This window comes from Pinus tabuliformis, chromosome 6, assembly GCF_031772625.1.
Source record: "Pinus tabuliformis cultivar Carrire ecotype Pingquan chromosome 6, CPIR1, whole genome shotgun sequence".
NCBI classification, from domain to species: domain Eukaryota; kingdom Viridiplantae; phylum Streptophyta; class Pinopsida; order Pinales; family Pinaceae; genus Pinus; species Pinus tabuliformis.
The window spans coordinates 1613859909-1613882108 of record NC_142292.1 but is presented as its reverse complement, the minus strand read 5'-3'; the positions used below and the strand labels follow the sequence as shown (position 1 = coordinate 1613882108).

At 37.3% G+C, this 22200-nt stretch overlaps 1 protein-coding gene across 1 annotated transcript; it reads right to left on the bottom strand.

The window, feature by feature from the left end:
- Positions 1-8138: 8138 nt before the first annotated feature.
- On the bottom strand, positions 8139-9060 carry LOC149265069 (uncharacterized). The gene has a single exon (XM_089391327.1). It carries the CDS (start codon positions 8882-8884, stop codon positions 8348-8350), a length of 537 nt encoding a protein of 178 aa, XP_089247453.1. The 5' UTR covers positions 8885-9060; the 3' UTR covers positions 8139-8347.
- Positions 9061-22200: the final 13140 nt, after the last annotated feature.

Sequence of the window (22200 nt, the reverse complement as noted above, 5' to 3'; positions counted from 1 at the left end):
ATATATAACCAAAAATTACGATGACTGTTAAACATCCGATAGAGGGACGATTTGGGTCATAATAAATTAATTTTTTGAAAGAAATCGGGTCTTGGGCGGTATCGAAGATTTAAACAATGGTCATAACAAGAGTTCCGATGTGGTGGATCCAATATCAGATTTAAATCAAACATAAAGTGGGATAATATCCAGGCCTACCAGAAACTCTGAGCACATCTGTTTGAAAAAAACTGATGGTTGGGCGAAGCTGATTCTGCATTTAACTGGAGTGTAAAACATACTGGGTCTAGGTATCCTGACTTTGTTAAGCATCAACGATATTACAAAGATGGAAACCCAAAAACCTGATGGCCAACAGATCCAATATCAACGTTAAAATGTGGTGAAAAATGTCATCGAGTCCATTCAAAGCAGAGTTATCATAACTTTGGTACTTAGTCATGACCCTTTTTGTAGTCCATGTCTACTTGGGATAAGGTGCTCCTGTCTATGTAGTTGTGTAGACAAATCGTGGTCTTGTACTACTCTGCGTACTACACAATCTCTCCTCCACATCACGTGCGTGTAACACAGTCTTGGTTTCACACTTTTGCGCATTCCTCTTCCATGCACCACTTGAGAAGATATGCTCCAAGCTACAATGCTCCAAAAAAGGATTGAACCACATCTTATTGCTTTACCATAAGTCTCTTCAACATCCACGCACAAAGCACCTATTGTAGGCGAATGAATATTGGCTAAGAAACCAAGTACTTGGTTTGAAAGATTCAATGTATGTTCCAAAATTTTCAAACCTAAGTTATAGAGGTATGTTTATAATTTGTTAAAGTGAAAATTTTTAACTCTTCTAAAAATAAAATAAAGAGGATGACTGACAAAACAAAACAAAAAAATTGTTCAATTGGATATTCTCCACTATCTAGGGATGGGTTTATCCTTTTTTACTTCATCAAGAGAGACGATATGGCTCCATGATGTCATAAGCTTACCTTGGGTGAGGAAAGATCAAGGGTCCCCTGCAAATAGAACAGAGACCCTGTTGGGTGAGGAGAGATCAAGAGTCCTATGGAAATAAACCTTGTGACTTGTTAGGACCAACCCCTACACAAGTCAACTAGGCTACATACCACATATACTCTATATCCATCCATGAAAAGAACAACAACCTGGAAATTACATGGACATCTTTCTTTTGTAAGTCTGCCCAAAATATTTAATGCATCATACAACACTTGAGAACATCTAAGGTTATCAATATGCACTCAGTAGCAATGAATTTAATGCCGCTACTAGTTGCATATTATTCTCTAGAATCTAATTATGTACATACTTTGTCAATTGTTTGATCTAATACTATCTTTATATATATACTGCTTCATGTGAACAAAGAAAGTGTGTTAACAAGAGATAAAGAAGTTTTGTTTTCTACTTCAATTCGAGCATTGTTTATGTGTTTTTTTAATTTCCACAACAAAATAGTGTTCATGTCCATTAAATTGGAAAGAAAAGAAATTAAAAATGAAAAAATAAATTGGAAACTAAAATTTTGCAACCATTAAAAATTGAAAACTTTGCATTACATTGGAAATTAATTAAAATTGAAAATTGAGTCATAAAATTTGAATATATATTATTTGGAAATCTCTATGCCTGTCCCTATTTTTTTTACCTCCACCTCCAATTCCAATGCTACCTACAAGTAGAAACCAAACTAATTGTAATTGTAGTTTGACATCAGAGACACTATCCAAATTCTTTACAATTATTGAGTACGATTACTAAAAATGGTTAGAGATATCATTGCATTTTCTATTGCAGTACCACATTTTCTCATTTTAATTGTTATAATATTTCTATGTTCAATAGGAAAAATCAGAAAATAGATTCTATTTAGAAGTCAAAGATTTCAATGGCTACCATGATATTGAATCGTTTTACTGCAACAAAGCCTTTTACGTTGAAAGAGGTGGAGAAGCATGGGGAGAGCTATCTTGGTTTAAGGAAGGTGTGAGGGTTGGTATGGGAGTAGGTCTAGGGATGTGTCTTGGAATCGAAATTGGAGCCGGCTTGATAATGATATCTTCAGAAACTACAGAAGCATTAACATTTTCTAGATTTTTTTGTCATACAAAGAAGACATCATTCAAGGGTAAAACTTCAGGACAAAAGAGGTGAATGATAATACATTTTTAAGGACAAAAGTGATAAGGACTGATGCCTTCAATCCAGGAAAAAGCCTCATAAATCTACAATTAAGAGAAGATAACAAAAACACCAATTTTTACATAGCAAGAACTGGTTTTCTCTAACAACTATGTGGTGATAGCAAACGAAGGATAAAGTTGTAACAAATTAGTTACGATGCTAAAGAAAGGACACAAATGCATCCAATTTTAACACCTTTGGCATGCTACATAGTGGAAAAAATTGGCACCATCCAAGAAATTTAATAGGGTGTATAATTTTCCCATAGACCATACCAATGAGTTTTGGCACCAAGAAAATATATTCAGGTAACCTAAACGCTCGAAAGATAAGTGATGAGTGCAATAAAGCCCCACAATAAGTTTGCATTCAGATATTATTCACAACATGGGCATGCCTTTTCCAGATTGGGTTACCATGGCGTTCACTGTAATGGTCAAATACTCCGAGACTGAGACAAAGCGTGGTAGAAATTAATGAAGTTTCTCATGACAGGGCAACATCCGATAGCGGGAGGATTTGAGCCATAATAAATTGAATTTTTGAAAGAAATTAGGTCCGGGGCGGTATCACAGATTTAAACAAGGCTCATAACAAGAATTCTGATGTGGTGGATATGATATCAGATTTAAATCAAACATAAAGTGGGATTGGGTCTGGCCTTATTGGAAACTCTGAGCACATCCATTTGAAAAACCCCAATGGATGGGCGGAGCCGATTCTACATTTAATTGGAGTGTAAAACATATTGGGTCCAGGTATCCTCACTTTGCCAAGCATCAGAGATATTTCATAGGTGGAAACCCAAAAACTTGATTGAAAATGGATCTGATATCGACTTTAAAATGTGGTGAAAAATGTCATCAAGTCCATCCAAAGGAGAGGTATCAGAACTTTGGTACTTAGTCATGACCCTTGCCATAGTCCATGTCTACTGGTGATAGCGTGCTCCTATCTATGTAGTTGCATAGCAAAATCGTAGTGGTCTTGTGCTACTCTGTGTGGAGGTTTGCCGTTACACCAAAACCCGCAGGTTTGGTAAACATTACAAGCCAGTAACTAGGATCCCCAGGGTGGAAATTATGGATTCTATAGAGGTGCAGTGATTCTTCAAACACCCCCCCTCAAACGCAACTTGGGGGAATCGAACCTGGGTCCAAGCTCTGATACCATGTGGAGGTTTTCCATTACACCAAAAACTGCAGGTATTGGTAAACATTACGAGCCAGTAACTAGGATCCCCAGGGTGGAAATTATGGATTCTATAGAGGTGCGGTGATTCTTCCAACACCCCCCCTCAAACGCAACTTGGGGGAATCGAACCTGGGTCCAAGCTCTGATACCATGTGGAGGTTTGCCGTTACACCAAAACCTGCAGGTTTGGTAAACATTACAAGCCAATAACTAGGATCCCTAGGGTGGAAATTATGGATTCTATAGAGGTGCGGTGATTCTTCCAACACTCCGCGCACTGCATAATTTATCCGCCACATCATGGTGCACACAACATAGTCTTGGATTCACATTTTTGGGCATCCGTCTTCCATGCCCCACTCGAGAAGATATGCTCCAAGGTAAAATGCTCCATAAAAGAATCGAACCACATCTTATCTCTTTCCATAAGTCTCTTCAACATCCACGCACAAAGCACTTGTAGTAGGAAAATGAATATTGGCTAAGAAACCAAGTACTTGGGTTAAGAAAATGGGTTGAAAAAATTTGAAATGAGGGCTTCACCTGGGACAAGCTTCACCTCATCCACGTGGGGATAACAAATCCTGTTGGTGCATTGGAGTGGGTCTTGTATGTGGAATTCGCTATATTTTCTTTTAGCTACACTCTGTTTCCTATACTTTGACAAATTTGAAGACCACAAATAATATCACGCCCCAACGTTGCATGGATTCGTTTCATGTCTGCAATTCAAATATCGCTTTTGTGGCTCTATTTATATGAGTTAACAATTTCCTTTGTCTCCAATCTATCCCTAGATGAGTTTTCTATCTCATCTAATGATGTTTCTTTCTCTTCTCACCTTCAAAATTTGACTTCTATTTATCTCCTTTTGAAGGCTTTCTTGATGCCTGTAACTTAGTAAGGTATTTACCTTAGTTATCCAACCTGAAAGTGTACTTTCTATTCCAAATTTCTCCCTCATCGTTCCTTCTGTCATTTTGACTTTCTAGAAGGCATTTTGTTTCTGTCAAAACAAATTTCTTCCCCTACATGCTAAGTCCCCATTCAAGTTTCTTTATCTCAATAATACCCTGATGAGTAAGAGTTATGAAAACTATTTTTTCCAATGTACTTCTTTATTGGTTTCAATTTCTTTTTTAAATTCATAGATTGTTCTCTTGTCAGTATTAAAGCTCCAAACTCTCTGCTAGTAGCTTGTATAACTTCCCAAGAATATAATGTGCTCGGACGCTCCCTCCATTTCCACATCATGAAAGACAAGTCTTTCTCTTCAAAACCTCGGCTTCTATACACATCATAGTAAATATTTTGCTTGTGCCATTCTTGAGGTGCATTCTTATCCACAATGATGTTGTTTTACACAACTTGCTTGTTTTTCTTATTGTCTATCCTTTCCAATGCATTGAGTTCTCTTTGAACTTTGAGTTCACTTCCTACAACACCCACATCAGGCTTTTCATCTTTCAAGGCAATCCTTTCTTCTTCAAGTTCCTTAATCATTCCCTTGTGGTTTAGCATTCTCATATGCTTCTCAGAACCAGTTCCCATTAGATATGAAAGCTCGGTGTAGTCCTTACCAACATTAGCATTAGATACCCGTAACTTAGTAGGGTAATTACCTCATTCATCCAACCTGAATTTGCAATTTCTATTCCCGATTTCTCCCTCTTCATTCCTTCTGTTATTTTGACGTTTTAGATGGTATTTTTTTTGTCAGAACACATTTCTTCCCCTACATGCTAAGTCCCCATTCAAGTTTCTTTATCTCAATAATACCCTCATGAGTAAGAGTTATGAAAACTCTGTTTCCACTGTACTTCTTTGTTGGTTTCAATTTCTTATCTAAATTCATAGATTGTTCTCTTGTCAGTATTAAAGCTCCAAACTCTCTACTAGCAACTTGTATAACTTCCCAAGTATATAATGTTTTGGGACACTCCCTCCATTTCCACACCATGAAAGACAAATATTTCTCTTCAAAACCTTGGCTTCTATACACATGATAGTAAATATTTTCCTTGTGCAATTTTTAAGGTGCATTCTTATCTACAAGGATTTTCTTTTACACAACTTGCTTGTTTTTCTTATTGTCTATCCTTTCCAATGCATTGAGTTCTTTTTGAACTTTTAGTTCACTTGCTACAATACCCTCATCACGCTTTGCATCTTTCAAGGAAATCCTTTCTTCTTCAAGTTCCTTAATCATTCCCGTGTGGTTTAGCATTCTCATATGCTTCTCAGAACCAGTTCCCATTAGATATACAAACTCGGTGTAGTGCTTACCAATCTTCGCATTAATCAACCGTGCTTCCAAAAACTTTGATTCTTCTTCAAATTTCAACAACATTAAATTTGAATTTTGTTATGTAGAGTTATCTTCATGAATCAACCCCTCATCTTTACCTTCTTTTGTAACAACTTTCAGTAACTGTTCCTCATCTTCTTTTCCCCCTCATTGTTATCCTCACACGCCAAGTGTCTTGGTTGTTGGGTCAATAGGCTCTTGCAGTGGTGCTTTGAAAATTCCAATTACTAATTGTAGGTGATATTTACTTTGGATGTGTTCATAAGACATGCCTTCTTGTATAACAATAAGAGTAAGATTAAAAAAACTTCAAAATGAAATTATCTAAAGAATAAACATGTTACAAGGTTTAACAAATGTCATAGGAATCCAACAATGGTTACATGAAACCCATTATGCCACCAGAAATAGTAAATGCCTTGCCTAGTCTAAACTTCAATATTTCAAACATCCCTGCAACTCAGACACTCATTCACACAACAATTCATCAATGTTCAAAGTCACACAAGGAATCGATTCTCAATGGTTGCAATCTTCGTGCACCTCAATTTCTACGAACAATTTAAATGATTTATATTCACTTATCACAGGATTAAACCAATGACTTTTGGTCATTAATTGGAGGCAATTCATTGACTTACCTATCAAGATTCTACATCCGTCATCTCCCAAAAGTATATCAATTTCCCTCACCAAGCAAATTTCAGAACAATCAATTTCCCTCACAAGCAAATTTCAGAACAATCATCAAAATAGTAGAGGAATATTTAGTTATTACAGAGTAGTCTTCTTCAAGTTACGGTTCAGTTATAAAAATGATACTTGACTCTTCAAGGATCGTATCCTCTTGAATCTTAACAAATTACCCACAACAAATCGAAGTTATATAACTACTTACTTTCGACACACTCTTCCAAATCGACATTTCCTTGCCTTACGCATTTCAGTTTGCTTTCTATATTATAACCCACTACACCAACACATTCAACATAACTTTCATCAGTTGGATGCCTCTTTCCGGCAAGAATCGAGATCAACTCCTCGAAAAAACGATTTGTCTCCTAGTGATGGGAATAAACAACAAACATATATCCTTCATCGCCGATGCGAGTCTCTCAGGCATTTTGCCGACGGAATTGAGGAACCTCAAGAACCTTAATTCAATGTTTATCTTCAGAAATTTTCTGAGAGGCTCTATTCCTCCGCAGCCGAGCGATATCAGCGGGCTAGAGTTGCTGGATTTATCGGACAATATTCTCATGGGCCCAATTTCGGAGAGCTTTACAAAACTCAAGAAGCTAAAATTGCATAGTGCTTCCCAGGACTCGAACTGGCGACCTCGAAGTAAGCCGAGAGCGTTGGTTTGGGTAATGGGCGCATGGTTTACAGTTTTGGTGTTCATAGTGAATGGAAACGGACCGCACGTCCCAACAAGATTATTCAATGGTTGAAGGTATCAAAATTCGATGAGCTCAGAGAAAATATATTAGTTGATCAAAATTCGATGAGCTCAGAGAAAATATATTAGTTGATATCAATAAAAGGTAGCACAAAATTTAAATCCAAGACTTCGGATCTAACCACTTCATTTCCACAACCACTACCACCTTGAAATACCTAACAAAAAATATTTTCATTAATTATAAAATTCAAAATACGTGTTTTATAATTTAAAAATCCTATGGCTAATTATATTAGTATTATACTAACCACCGTCGCCATTAAATATATATGCGTATGCATCATACTTTGTGTTTGACAAAGCTAATAACCATGGAAAACAGATTATCAATCTAATTAAGAAACTCCAACTCCATGCTCTAACTCTTTTAGATCTGCCGAGCTTGCCATTTCCTTACCGCGTGCAGAAACGCTAAAGATTGGAGAAGCGAGACTCTACATTTAGCAAGTTACAAATCCACCTTATCTGCGAGGTGCCGCAATTAACAACAACGCACTTATCTCTCATTTAAGACAGTCCTCAGTTTCCGATACATTTGAAGTGCAAATTATACTTATCAGAGCCGTTTTTTTTGGAAATTGGCTATATTTATAAATTCAGCATGCTGGAAAAGCCCCACAGTACTCAATTTCTGCAAGCGTTGAAACTTAAAATTGCGAAACAAATCTGGCCAAATTTCAATCAAAATTAAGTCGAACAGTTACTTGAAATAAGATTTTTACTACATTCAAATACCGTTCTGTACTATCATTTCTACTGCCTTTGAGCACAAGTTTCTGCTATCTGTAAAACAGAATTTTTAAATATATCAGTTTGATCAAGGTAGGGAATTGACTCAATAACTTTATATTAAATAATATCTTAACAAAATACTCACATCAAATAGTATCTTAACAAAATACCCTGATTATGATAAGAAAGAAATACTATCTTCATCACGCTTAAAAATATACATATAATTCTGAAGTGTAATCAAACCCAAACCCTATATTTATTCAATTGCAAAAGTTCTAGAATTGACCACCCTAAAGCCTCTATGTTATTCTTTTGATAATTTCTATGCGGATTATAACATAATCACAGTTAAATAATTTGATCACGCCCATGTCCTCCCCCAAAAAAAACTCAACCATCCCATAATTTTTAACCCAAAAATCCCTAACTTGCCAAATTGCTCCCTAACTCCCATTAAACGGTGACCCCAATGGATCCACAGATGGATGTGTCGGAGTATAAATATCGTTAAATTTAGCATCATATGAACTCGAGACGTATCGTTTGAGCTGCCCTGGCAAAGGGAAGGGCGTCCTACGACCTTCTTCTGTAGAACAATCACCACCGCTGGCCGCCCCACAATCTCCTTGCGTTCCCCCTCCACGGCTGCTGAAAATAAACTTCATGATGTGGGATAGCAAGTTACCCTCCGTAGTTGGCCCGGGTTTCTTTTCGGCGCTGTTCTTGGACGACTTGATCCATCTCCGCTTCAACTTAATTTGTCCCAAACAGTCGATCTTGGGGGAGGATGGCTCCAGGGATTCGAACTTGACGCCTCCCCTTGGGACTATGGTACCCCTGTGTAGCTTTGAAGGGCGATGCCTGGTGGAACTATTAAAGTCTCTGTGGGGGCTGAAGGGAGCCACAGACATGACTGCAATCGGCCTTCTCATTACATGGAAGGAATTCGTTGGCACCTGATGCCCAATATTTGCAACCATTTCGTTGGAGCTATTTGGCCTGTCTGTATGCCTAATTTTTTGTTGTTTATATCTACTTGGAGGAACATCGACTGACGCCACTATTGGGTGGTGGGCTGTTCAGTCTGCGTGACTAGATTTCAGGATGCTGTGCGTCAAATTTGTTTATGTGTGAACTCAGAATGTGAGATTATCTGTTTTTCTTTCTAAACGTGGAATTTGGGGATGCTTCCAGAAAATAATACAACAGTTGATATGTATATTGAATACGATATGCAGTACATATCTTATATAGATGGTTTTTTCATAGAAAAATTGTGGTGGAGAGAATGAGCGGTAGCTTTCCAGTTGGTGGGAGTATCGCTCTCTGTCACACCACCTTATTATTCTTAATTTTGAAAACGGTGGGATTCATATATAGTCGTCTACAATGGTTGAAGATGATATTGTGCGGTAGGAATTCAAGGAGAAAAAGAGTATGGCCATTTGTTCTTATTTTTCATTTATAAAGATCTGAAACGCTATCCTCTCGTGGTCCTCCTACTTAATCACGTAATCACGTTGGCATTCATTTCCCACTTATTTATTAAAGATAGCTAAATTTAAATTTAGAAAGTCAATTAATTAAGTTAAGTGAGTTATAGTTGAGTGATTTTTGGGTAAAGTTGAATTTAGTGTGTGGTTGCATTTTAAAGTTATTTTGAGTAAGTTGTTAGTGGAAAAAGTTAAATACCATTGGGTTGATTGTAAATTGTAATCATCAAGTTTTCGTGCGATTAATAGAAAAGTTCATTGTAATGAACAAGTTTTTGTGTGATCAATAAAATAGTCGCAGCTTCTGTTCTTATTTGTGTGTAAACTTTGTGCATTACCTCCTCTGTGTTTCTAACAACTTGGTATCAGAGCTAAAAAAAGAATATAAGATTTGTGGAGCCTGCAAAGCTAGTAAAAAAAACCAAGTGTAAAAGACAGTTTTTTTTTTTTAAATTTCATTGCAGAAATACTGTATGTTTAAAGTTTACAAAATAAGACATTAAAGAGCCACAACCGCACATATGAACCTATTAAATGTGCTAAAGTGCCACATCCACCCTCAATTAAAAAACAATGTTAAGCATTATAAAGTGGAAGTGTGTGAACTTTGTACCTTGCCTCTCCTACTTTTCTAACAAATGGATATCAAAATTAAAGAATAAAGATAAATTTTGTGAACCCTTTAAAACTAGTAAAAAAGAACCAAGTGACAAAAATTTACAATTTTTTTCTGGTTCGTTACAGAAAGACATGTTTAAGGTTTACAATGTGAGACATCACAGCACCACAACCGCATATATGAAATGTTAAAGGTGCGACAGCCACCCTCAATTCAAAGCCGTGTTAAACATTATAAAGTGGAAAGTCGAAGTCATTATTGGTGTGCGGACCTTTTGTGAAGTCAAGTCAAAGTCACGTGGTTTTTATTTTAAAACTATATTGAAGTATTTTGGTTTTGAGTACCAAACCGTTTTTCCAAAATTTCCAAAATTGTTTTGTTATCGTATTAAGGGGTTTATCAAAAGTTTTTAAAAGGGCCTTTGTTGAAAGTTTATAAAAAGGATAATTTTATCCATTTAATAATAATAATATCCATTTTTTAGGTCACAACCAAGCCAGACACCAAATTGGTGTATAAGACCCCCTTGTTTGTGGGACAAGGGACCCACCTCCGCGCAGCGATTTGACTGCTAAGTCTACGAAGGCATACATACTCTACCCCCCTCTGGTTTTGAACTTGTGACCTCTTATGAGGAAACACATGCTCTTAACCATTAGGCCCACTCAAGCTGTATAAAATTATAAGTTTGGTATAAAAGCTAATAAAAGAAGTTTACATGGTGTGTTTTTGAAAAGGTTTTTACAAAAAGTAAAAAATAAGAGGGTTTTCTATTATTATTTGAAGTGGAGATATTTTTTAAAGATGATTTTATAATTTTTTAGCTATAATTTTTTTCATTTATAAGGAAAAATTATTGTGTGAGCTATTAAGATAAAAACGATGTTGAAGGCTCATGATGTTTGAGAGTATGTCACGAATGGATTTTTAGAACTTAAAGATAAAACAGTTGAATGAGCCCTCACTAATGCAAATAGGTAATAATAGAAGAAAGACAAAAAGAAAAAAGTGCAAGCATTGTTGCTTATCCAGCAAGTAGTAGACCTAGCAATGTTCCAGAATATTATGACCACGTCATCAACAAAGATAGTGTTCGAGACTTTGTTGACAAGCTATAAAGGTATGGCTAAGGTCAATATTGTTAGGTTGCAGAATACTAAGAGAGATTTTGAAAGTTTGCAGATGAAAGAAACATAAAAAATCGATTCATTCATGAATCGGGGCTTGACTGTCATAAACCAATTAAGGATTATGGTGATGACATAGAATATCAAACAATGATTGAGAAAATCCTCAAATCTCTGTCTACCAAGTTTGATATTGTAGTGGCAAACATAGAAGAAACCAAGGATTTGGCAACATTGACAGCTGATGGATTGATGGGGTCACTTCTATCCTGTGAAACAAGGATATACAAAAATAAGGATTCCACCTTAGAAATCACTTTCAAAATTAAAGTTTCTATTTTAAGAGATGGAGGTAGATCGAGAGGCAGAGGACGAGGAAGAAGACATTGTGCTTACAGAGATGGCAGAGAAGAGCATGAACATGAAAGTGGAAGAAATAACAGAAGCTCCAACAACAATCAAAGAGTCGACAAATCAAATGTGAGATGTTATTATTGCAATAAATTTGGTCAATGTTCCCGTGATTACAGAAAGAGGATAGTTGATCAAGGAAAGCAGAGAGTTAATGTCCCTATAGAGAATATTGACTCCATGTTCCTAGATTGTCATACCATGCATGAACCTTCTGATAATGTGTGGTTGTTAGATAGTGGTTACAATAACCATATGTTAGGAAACAAGAATTTGGTTGCCAATTTGGCACAATTTGTGAAGACATAGGTAAAGTTGGGCACTAATAAGATTGTGGATGTAGATGGCAAAGGAGTGGTCAACATTCTAACCAAGCAGGGGGAGCCGAAGACAATATCATAGGTATGTTATATCCTTGGTCTCAAACATAATTTGAGTAGTGTTGGTTAGTTAATGGAGAAAGGATACAAGGTTATTTTTTAGGGAGAAGAGGGTGTTATATATGACAAACCTCCAAGTAAAAAGCTGAAAGAAAAGTTGCAGATGACAGGGAACATACTCTTTCCACTAATCATGAATTATAATAATCATGTTAGTTCTTTTACAATTGCATGTTCTAATGAATATTGGTTATGGAACTTTCAGTTTGGACACTTTCATTTCTCTGGTTTGAGATTGTTTCAGCAGAAACAGATGGTTAGAGGATTACCTCCCATCAAAGAATCTTATAGTACTTATGAGTGTTGAATCTTGGGAAAGAAACAGAGTGAAAGCATGGATTTGGGTTACACTTTTTGGCGAAAGAGGGCATGTTTGGGTGGAAAAAACAATGGCTTGATCAAGCCATTTAAGTGCTCAATCAAGCCTTTTTTGAGCACTCGATTGAGCTCCTTGGACTCTAAAACTGAAGCTCGATCGTTGGTTAAAAACTAACCCTTGATCAAGCTAAAACACTTGACCGAGCCATAACGTTCAATCGAGCTTTAGGGCTCGTGTTACACACCATTTTGTCGCATTAGGCAAAGACCATCAGTTTGGATCTTTCATTATCAACAAATGTGTCCCAAAAACATTCCCTTGAAAAGTTAGAATCTAAATCATCCCAAAGAAAGTGGAATTCTTGGATCCCATGGTATAAAAACCATGTTTTTGGCTACCTACGCAGTCCCTAGTTAATTTTTGCACACACACAAAGAATACCATTAAAAGATGTGCATAAGTATGCACTGTCTTACACTATGACCTACAAACATGACTTAACGAAGGTAAAAACAAAAATTAAAGTTTAGAAGTATTGTTTGTAGCATCTATCCCAACCAACTATCTTCGAATGGGTGCCTATTCAACTCTGATCCCTCCCATCATGGAGCAACTCCACTTCCTTTATGGAACCCCTATCCCACTATTAGTGGATCTCATCCCTTGCAAAATGCATTCAAAACTTCCCATTCTTGGCCTATAAAGCTACTATAGGTCTGAGGATTGTAAGAGGACTGTTGGAAGTAGGCTTATGCTCTTGGAATAAGGTTGGAAGGCTATTCATGCAAGGGAACAATTGAAGATTGTGGGAGGGATTTGCAACATCAAGGCTGCATGGTTGTATGACTTTTATCCAGTTTATTAGTATAAAGGAAATTTTTCTTTCTCAATTACATCTTTGTTAATCTAATTTGTAGGATTCTTTGATCACCTACATAGATTGTGATTACATATTGATCAATTTATGATATATAATTGGTTAATTAGTCTATTTATCTCTTTGGTTATATATTGGATGCTTTAATCTCTTGTTTGTTTCTTTCTATGCAGATATCTTTCAGGACATTATGGAGAAGTTGCGGGGAGTGATGAGAGGATCTCTAAAGCATCGAAGAGAGAATGGTCGGAAGCTTTGAAGGGGACTTCATCAATCATTTCATTTAATCAGTAAGGGGTATGTATCATTGTATTTTCTTTTAGCCAATCATACTCTAGAGAAGGGTAGAAATTCTTATTTTTTTTGTTACTAGGGTTCATTGAAGTCTAGGGAGATCGCTCTTGTCCGTAAGAGGGATAAGTCCACATAACAACTTGATCGATCTTTAAGGCTCAATCAAGCCCTTTATATATATATATATATATATATATATAGATCGCGGTTTGCACACACGATTTGCACAAACCGCAGGAGTCTGACGAAGAGTTTGATAGTAGCTTGACCGAGATCATTGGAGCTTGATCGAACAATGGAGCCTTCAAACCAATCTCACCAACAACTCTCCCAACATCGCAGAGGCTCAAATGAGGGTAGGTACACTATTCTTTATCTTTCTTATTTATTTTTTTCACAAAATATAACAAATTATTTAAAGAAAAATAACCATGTACAAAAACCATGAAACCATAACAAAAACTACGAAAACCACAAAAAAAAGCGTTCAAAATATCTTAGAAAAACACAAAACCAACCAAGAAAACCATTTAAAAAATAATACCTTCAAAACATGGAAAGGAAACAATAATACATATTGATCATCAACCACTTCAGTACTTGCACTCACAAACTAAATTGCAACAATCAAGACACTATAGGTGGATGGATTTCTTACAGCAGTTTCATTTAGTCATCAGATATAAAAAAGGCATAAACAATAAAGTTGTAGATATGTTGTCCATACCAATCATAAATGCATCTACTATACTTAAGCATAACTCAGTAATGCATGAAAGTTACATTGAACAATATGATTAAGATATAGATTTTAAAGATGTATATGCAACTTTAAGTAATGGCAAAAAGGTAGAAGAATTGGATTACTATGTTAAGGACCGACTCCTGTATCATTTGGGAAAGCTATGCATTCCACAAACATAGAGAATTAACATAATTAGGGAGGCACATACTTCCCTGATATCAGGTCATTTTGGTGTAAGTAAAACAGTTTCACAGCTGCAAAGATATTGCTATTGGCCAAAAATGCAAGAAACAGTTTATAGATATGTAAGAGGGTGTACCATGTGTGCTAAAAGCAAGCCCAACAATAGAAAACTAGGCTTTTACACCCAAATTCCAGTTCCTTCTTGTCCTTGGGGAAGTGTTTCCATGGACTTTGTTCGAGGATTGCCAAAATCTAGAAAGGGACATGACTACTTATATGTTATTGTGGACAGGTTCAGCAAAATGTGTATTTTAATACCTTGTAATAAGAAGATTACAACTGAACAAACAACAAAATTGTTCTTTCAACATGTTTGGGTGCATTTTGGGTTACACTCTTCCATAGTATCTGATTGAGACTCCCAATTTGTTGGGATGTTTTGGTCAAGTCTATGGGAATTAATGGACACCAAATTGAATAAAAGCACAACCTTTCATCCACAGACAGATGGCCAAACAGAGGTAGTCAACAGGACAATGATCTAGTTGCTCAGGGGTTATTGCAGCGAGCATTGCAAGCTTTGGGATGAACACTTATGTTATGTGCAACATGCTTACAACCATGCTAAACAATCTTCTACACAGAGATCTCCTTTTGTGACCTATTTTTGTTTCATACCAAGGTCTCCCTTGTATTTTGTCTTTTGAAAAAGACATAGTAGTTGCTGGACACAGTGATGTGGACAAATCAACCAGATTCAATGAACAGATCCAAGAAATTCACCAGGCAATGCAGGAACAGCTCAAAAAGATCCAAGCCAAATACAAGGCAAGGCATGATAAACACCAGGTGGAGCACAACTTCCATGTTGGTGATCAAGTCTGGCTATATATCAGCAAGGACAGAATGCAAGGTGAAGGAAAGAAGCTGAAGCCAATAAAGTATGGGCCTTTTAAGTTACTTGAGAAAATTGGTTAGAATGCTTTCCGCCTTGATCTGCCAGCATACATGCACATCTATTCAATAGTAAATGCATAAAATTTAAGATTGTTTGAACCTTCATTAATTGGAGATCCTGAATAGCAAAGTCAATTGCCTTCCATTGATGAGCTGTTGTCTGAATACATCAATGAGATGCAGGAAGATATAGTTCTAGATAGGAAGGTGAGGACTACTCACAAAGGGGACATGGAGTACCTTAGAAATGGACTCAAAGGTTCAAAACCCAGCAGTGCAAAATGGATAGAAATTGGGCAAGTGAGGCAGTTGTATCCTCATTTAAAAAATGCTTGAAAACCAAATTTTGGTAGTCCAAAAGCCTTTTCAGTGGGAAGGCGTGATCCAAATGGATCTAAGAAACACTCTCTATGTCTTCAAAACTCTGAAATCATGCCAAAAACCAAGGAAAAATCGCATAAGGAAGCCTTGCAAACCACTATCGGGAGGCAAAAACCTGTGAAATCAATGAAAAAACAGAGTATTGGAGGCGGAACAAAGGAATGCATAGTAGCCGTCCGATCTGAGCTATCAACGGTCCAGATCGGATTGACAATCGTAATCGTGCGATGGTGAACATCAATATCGGTGCTTAACACATATATATGGCGACAACGATTGACGGAGTTAATATGGACCGTCGATCAAGCACGCAGATCGACGACCAATATTAAATCGCAGGATCACTATTGAAGGAGCGCTTACAACAGCCCGGGGGTTATTGCGATGAGAGATTGCGATATCACAATCGGAGCAACCATAATGTGCGACCCGATAAACCAGACCCAACAGGTTTATCGGTAATGTTTCATAAAATTTGAGATCCACAGCCAAGACATTTTCAATGTATTTTTGCAATTTTCGTTATTAAACGAAATACGAAGGGGGAAGGCCGATGCGATAAGCCGGACCCGAAATGTTTCCTTAAGGCTAATATATATATATATATATATATACATATATATATATATATATATATATATATATATATATATATATTCAGATCCGCCATAAGCCATTTCTTACGTTATTTTCATAATTTTAACGTATTTAAAAAATACAAAGGGGACTTTGGAGCAGGGCCATTGTGACATGCAATGGTGACTTATAAGTGGACCCAGTAGAAGAATATGGAGGATTTAAGGACTTTTGAAGTCCAATACAATGATTTTTGGTGGACTTTCTCTGTTGAAACACATTTTCACTGTGAAAACAAAGCGCGGCCATTTTAGGAGTTGCAAAGGCCTAATGCACTCTTGCGTTACAGAATGGGTGGCCACCTCCTCTCTATGCGTTTAGCAATGATTGTATCATGGTGAGAGAGGGATTCAAAGTGGAGAGAGGCCGTGGAGACCGAGAGATGGGAACCTGAAACAAACAGGCAGCACAGTTTTGGCTATAAAACCACAGACAGAGAGCGCAGCAGAGGAGGCAGTATTGCAGGCAAATGCCGAGACAGAGTTAGCACAGAGACAGAGAGCATTGAAAGAGTATTTGTACTCATAAAGAACTTGAGAGGTTCAAGTAAAGCTCTTGTTATTGTATTCTATTATGTGTGAGGCTCAAATAGAGTTCACTGTTGTAAAAAGAACTCTGCTTGAAAACACAATAGAGAGGCCACCACTGAAGGCTAGACTAGGAGATGTAGCTCAGGAGTATTGGGTGAACTCCTCATTAAATTTGATGTGTTATGTGTTGCCTATTATGTTTTGTAACTGCTTCATTGTCTGTGCATTTCGCAATCTTATCGATCCATTACATAAAATGACATAGACTAATCTATGCACATAAGTCTGTAATACCTTATTATTGTCTTAGATCTCATTATCAGATCAATGAGGAAGATCTTTGTTGGATTATTTGGTCAGCAGATGGATCCTACAGAGGAGTAGGATGCGGGGATTTTTGCAAAGGCATTGTCAAGATGCAAATTCGAGTTTCATAGAGGCAAGATCTGTTGGCATTATGGCTAAAGTGTTGTCCTTGATGGCAACCCATTCAGGTGATAGATCACAGTACTTCAAGTCAGCAGCAGAGATTGATGATCAGCTATCAAATATTGAAGAAAATAAGGGGTACGCAGGTACACCTTACATAAGGTGCGTATACGCAGGTCAGTGTTACATAAAGTGCGTACATACCCGCAGTTATCCCGTTCAGGAGGTGCGTACCCCCAGTGCACACATTTCAAGGCAGAGAAAAGCACACGTGGGGGTTTCTTATGTTTAACCTTTGGTATTTAGCCGACGGTTTTGTGTTATTATGGTGTCGGCCCGTGGTATTGATCCATGATTTAAGGAAGAGCTTTCCTATATAAAGCAAAGGAGATCATTTGGCTTGAGTATGTTTGTGTTGAATATCTTATGAGGGCTAGATCTGAAATATTATGATCTCTTGGGAGTAATGTCTAGATCTAAATAAGGCGAATCTACTGATGGATTGAGATCTCTTCGGCGCATGTTCAGATCTGTAGATCTGACTGTCTGGGTTATTTCTGAAGTCTTGAAATCATCTATGCCCGAAGGTACGCAGGTACAGTGAAAGAAAAGTGCATACATACGCAGGAACAGTGAAAGAAAAGTGCGTACATACGCAGGAACGAAGCGTTTCAGGTGCGCCGGTACGCAGGCACAGAAGGGTTGCAGGTGCGGAGGTCCGCAGGCAGTTCAATGGATACAGTGCGTATGTAAGCAGGCGAGCAGTTGAGCAGGGTGCGTACGTAAGCAGGCGAACAGTTGAGCAGGGTGCGTACATAAGCAGGCGAGCAGTTGAGCAGGGTGCTTACTGTAAGCAAGAAGTACATGGGTGAAGCTGCTTACTTCTCTTAAAATCTCTGTTTATCATTGCTGTGTTCTGGGTTTGGTTCTATTATTGTTGATCTGGTTACTACAGTTGACTGGGTGATTCTCTTATACTTGATGATCATTTGATGCTTATGGATCTAGTTTGAAAATTTATGAAAAGTGGTCCTTGTAAGAAAAGAAGTAGGGGGTTGTAGCTCCCTTCCAGGAGAGACTGGAAAACGAGAGAGAGTTGTAGCTCTCTGCAGGTTGCAGCCTGCGTACTGGTAAAGGACTGCACCAGTACAAAACCATTGTAAAAGGAGTTTCTAATTTGAAAGAAGATAGAGACATATTGCAGCAGGTGGTTTTCACCCACATTGGGTTTCCACCTTACATCTTGTGTTCTTTGGTGTGACTATCTGTTTTCTTTGTTCATGCTCATTATTTTGTGGTACTGACATGCAAAACTAATTCAAAGAACAAATAAGGAAAATTTATTAAAAGAATTAGATAATACTGATTCACCCACCCTCTCAGTATTATTTCCAACAATTGGTATCAAAGCAGGTCCTTTAGAGAAGCTTGATCGCTTGAAGGTAGATCGTTCATCATGAGCAATTACGAGAGAGAAGCATCAATCAGGCCACCAGTTTTTGATGGGACAAACTTCAATTATTGGAAGGTAAGAGTTACTGCCTATCTTCAATCTCTTGGTACAGAAGTTTGGGACATCGTAGAGACAGGCTACGCTTTTCCTTCAGCTACCCCTACAGATGCAGCCGAGAAAAAGAAGTATGAAACAAATGCGAAAGCAGTCAGTACTCTATTAGGATGTATATCTCAATCAGAATTCATGAAGGTAATGCACTATAAATCTGCAAAAGAGATATGGGACAAAATTGTCACAAGCTATGAAGGAGATGAACAGGTAAAGCGTGCTAAACTTCAAACTCTCAGAATTCAGTATGAGACTCTCAAAATGTATAATGATGAAAGTGTGGCTAACTATTTTCTTCGGGTAGATGAGGTTGTTAATTGTATGAAAAATTTGGGTGAAAAAATAAAAGAGGCTATTGTGGTTGAAAAGGTTCTAAGATCATTGTCCCCCAAGTTTGAATCTAAAGTATCTGCAATAGAAGAAAAGGAAAATCTACGAATTCTTACTATGTCTCAGCTACATGGAATTCTAACTGCTTATGAAATGAGAAAGGGAGGTCCATCAGACAGAAGAGAAGCTTCTTTCAAGGCATCAGGCAAAGGAGATTATTATAAAGCAAGCCACGTCCCAGAAGAAGAGGAAGAAGAATCAAATTTTGTCAGAAATCTTCAAAGGGGTTCTGGAAGGTTCAGAGGTAAGTTACCTTTTAAATCCTTTGCTTGTGGAAGAGTAGGTCATTATGCTACAAAATGTCCTTATAAGGATAAAGGAAAGGAACCTGCTAGATGGAACAAGAAACAGAACGCAAATAAGAAAAGCTACTACACTCATGAAGATAGTGATGGTCTATCAAACAGTGATGAAGATGAACAAGGTAATGAATATAAGTTGTTAATGACATTTGAAGATGATGATTATATGGATGCTATAGATGTGGATAACCTTTATGATGAAATTACTAGACTCAAGAGATGTATAGAAGAAAAGAACATGATCATTGATACTCTACAATTTCAAATTGATGAAAAGGAAAAACATCTTGAAAAATTAGAAGGTGAAATTGTTGGTCTTAGAAAAGAGATTGAGAAAACAAAAGCTATTAATCTCAAGTTTGTCAAAGGATCTGAAACTTTGGATGAGATTATCAATGTGCAGCGGTCTCCACTAAACAAGACAGGTCTGGGCTATAATGGAGAAACTTCTCAAGCATCCACCTCAAAAAGTTATCTTGATGCAGCAAGAAGAAATGAGCAAAAGCACAATGAAGATCATCAGGTAAAGCAGGGACGAATTACAAACAGAAACTATCAAGGGCAATCCATCTTAAGGGTGAACAAAAGCTACAACCAGCCACAGGTAAAATCTTCTCAATTTGGTTCAAGAATAGATGACAATAGAAATTACCATCAATTGGCTGGTAGATTCGATAATCGCATAATTTTTTTCAATGGACAATGCTTTTCTTGCCATAACTTTGGTCACAAAGTAGCTCAATGTGTTTCATATAAAACAATCATGACTAGGGAAGCTCAAAAACAAAGAAGTATGTCCGGGATTACAAAAAGAACCTATAACAACTTTTCGGTTCTTGAAAATGAAGTTGAATGTTCTATTTGCAATAACTTTGGTCATGAAGACTCTGAATGCAGGAGCAGGTTTCAGCAGAAAAAGGAACAAGCCTCAAGCACCAAAACATGGAGAATAAAAGAACCACAAACAGAAAGATGTGGGATAGCATTTTATGCAGAGGGACAGGAAAATCTATGGTACATTGACAGTGGATGTTCGAAGCATATGACAGGTGATAAAGAAAAACTTGAGTCATATTCTGCTCTAGAAAAAGGAAAGAAAGTCTCTTTTGGAAATGATACTCCTGCAACTATAAAAGGAAAAGGCATTGCTCAGTTAAAAGAAAAGGTCAAGGCTGGAAATGTTTTGTATGTTGATGGATTGAAGCATAATCTTCTAAGTGTCAGCCAGATGTGTGATCAAAGAACCGAGGTTATATTCAGATCAAATGGATGTCTTGTTCGTGATCTTGATACAGGTAAAACAATGATCAAAGGCAAAAGAAATCCAAATAATCTGTACATATTTGCAGAAGGACAACAACAATGCTATCTGAGCAAGGATGATGAGCACTGGTTATGGCATCGGAGGTTGGGACATCTAAGCTTTTCACAAATAAGGAAAGCATGCAAATATCAGGCAGTTCGCGATCTTCCAGATATCAAAATTCCTGACAACACCATATGCAAATGATGTCAGTTTGGAAAACAAACCAGAACTAACTTTCCATAGAAAGAAGGTTCAGCTAGCATGCCTCTTGAGCTAGTACATACAGATACATGCGGTCCTTTCAGGAAAAGAACACCTCGAGGAGAAGAATACTTGATATTATTCATTGACGATTTCTCCAGGTTTGTCTGGTTAGGACTTATGAAGCACAAATATGAAGCATTCGAAAAATTCAAATCCTTCAAAGCCTTGGTTGAAAATGAATCAGGTCACAAAATTAAGTGCCTCAGATCCGACAGAGGTGGGGAATTTACTTCAAATGCATTTTTCGATTTCTGTGAAGAACATGGGATAAGAAGAGAATTCTCTACAGCAAGAACGCCTCAGCAAAATGGAGTTGTGGAAAGAATGAACAGAACAGTCCAACAAATGGCTCGTGCTATGCTTGATGAGTCAGGAACTCCCACAACTTTCTGGGGTGAAGCTGCACATGCTGCGGTTGTTATTCTCAACAAAACAAATGTCCGGGTGAACAACACTCAAACTCCTCATGAGCTCTGAAGTGGTAGGACTCCTTCGGTAAAGCACTTCAAAATCTTGGGTATCAAATGCTATATCAAGAATACCGATGAGCAGCTTGGCAAACTTGAACCTAGAGCAGATGAAGGCATTCTTCTTGGTTACTCTCCACATAGCAAAGCATACAAATGCTACAATAAAAGACTTGGCAGAATTGTTGACAGCATTGATGTAGTGGTTGATGAGAAGGGATACATTCCTAGGCAAGTACATCATGAAGACATCGAAGAAGATGAAGGCTACCCCCAACGACATAATGATGAAGAAGAAGAACCTCAAGAAGAACCAGAGGAGCAAACAAGAATAGAAGAAAAGACTCCATCCAGATATGTTCAGAAGAATCATCCAGAATCTCAGATTATGGGGCAGAAAGAAGCAGGTGTACAAACAAGAAGAACAGTTGCAGAAGCTTCAAGCTATTTGGCATTACTCTCCTCTACTGAACCACAAAATGTGAAAGAGGCATGCAAAGATGAATGTTGGGTGAAAGCAATGGATGAAGAACTTGAGCAGATCGAAAAGAACAACACTTGG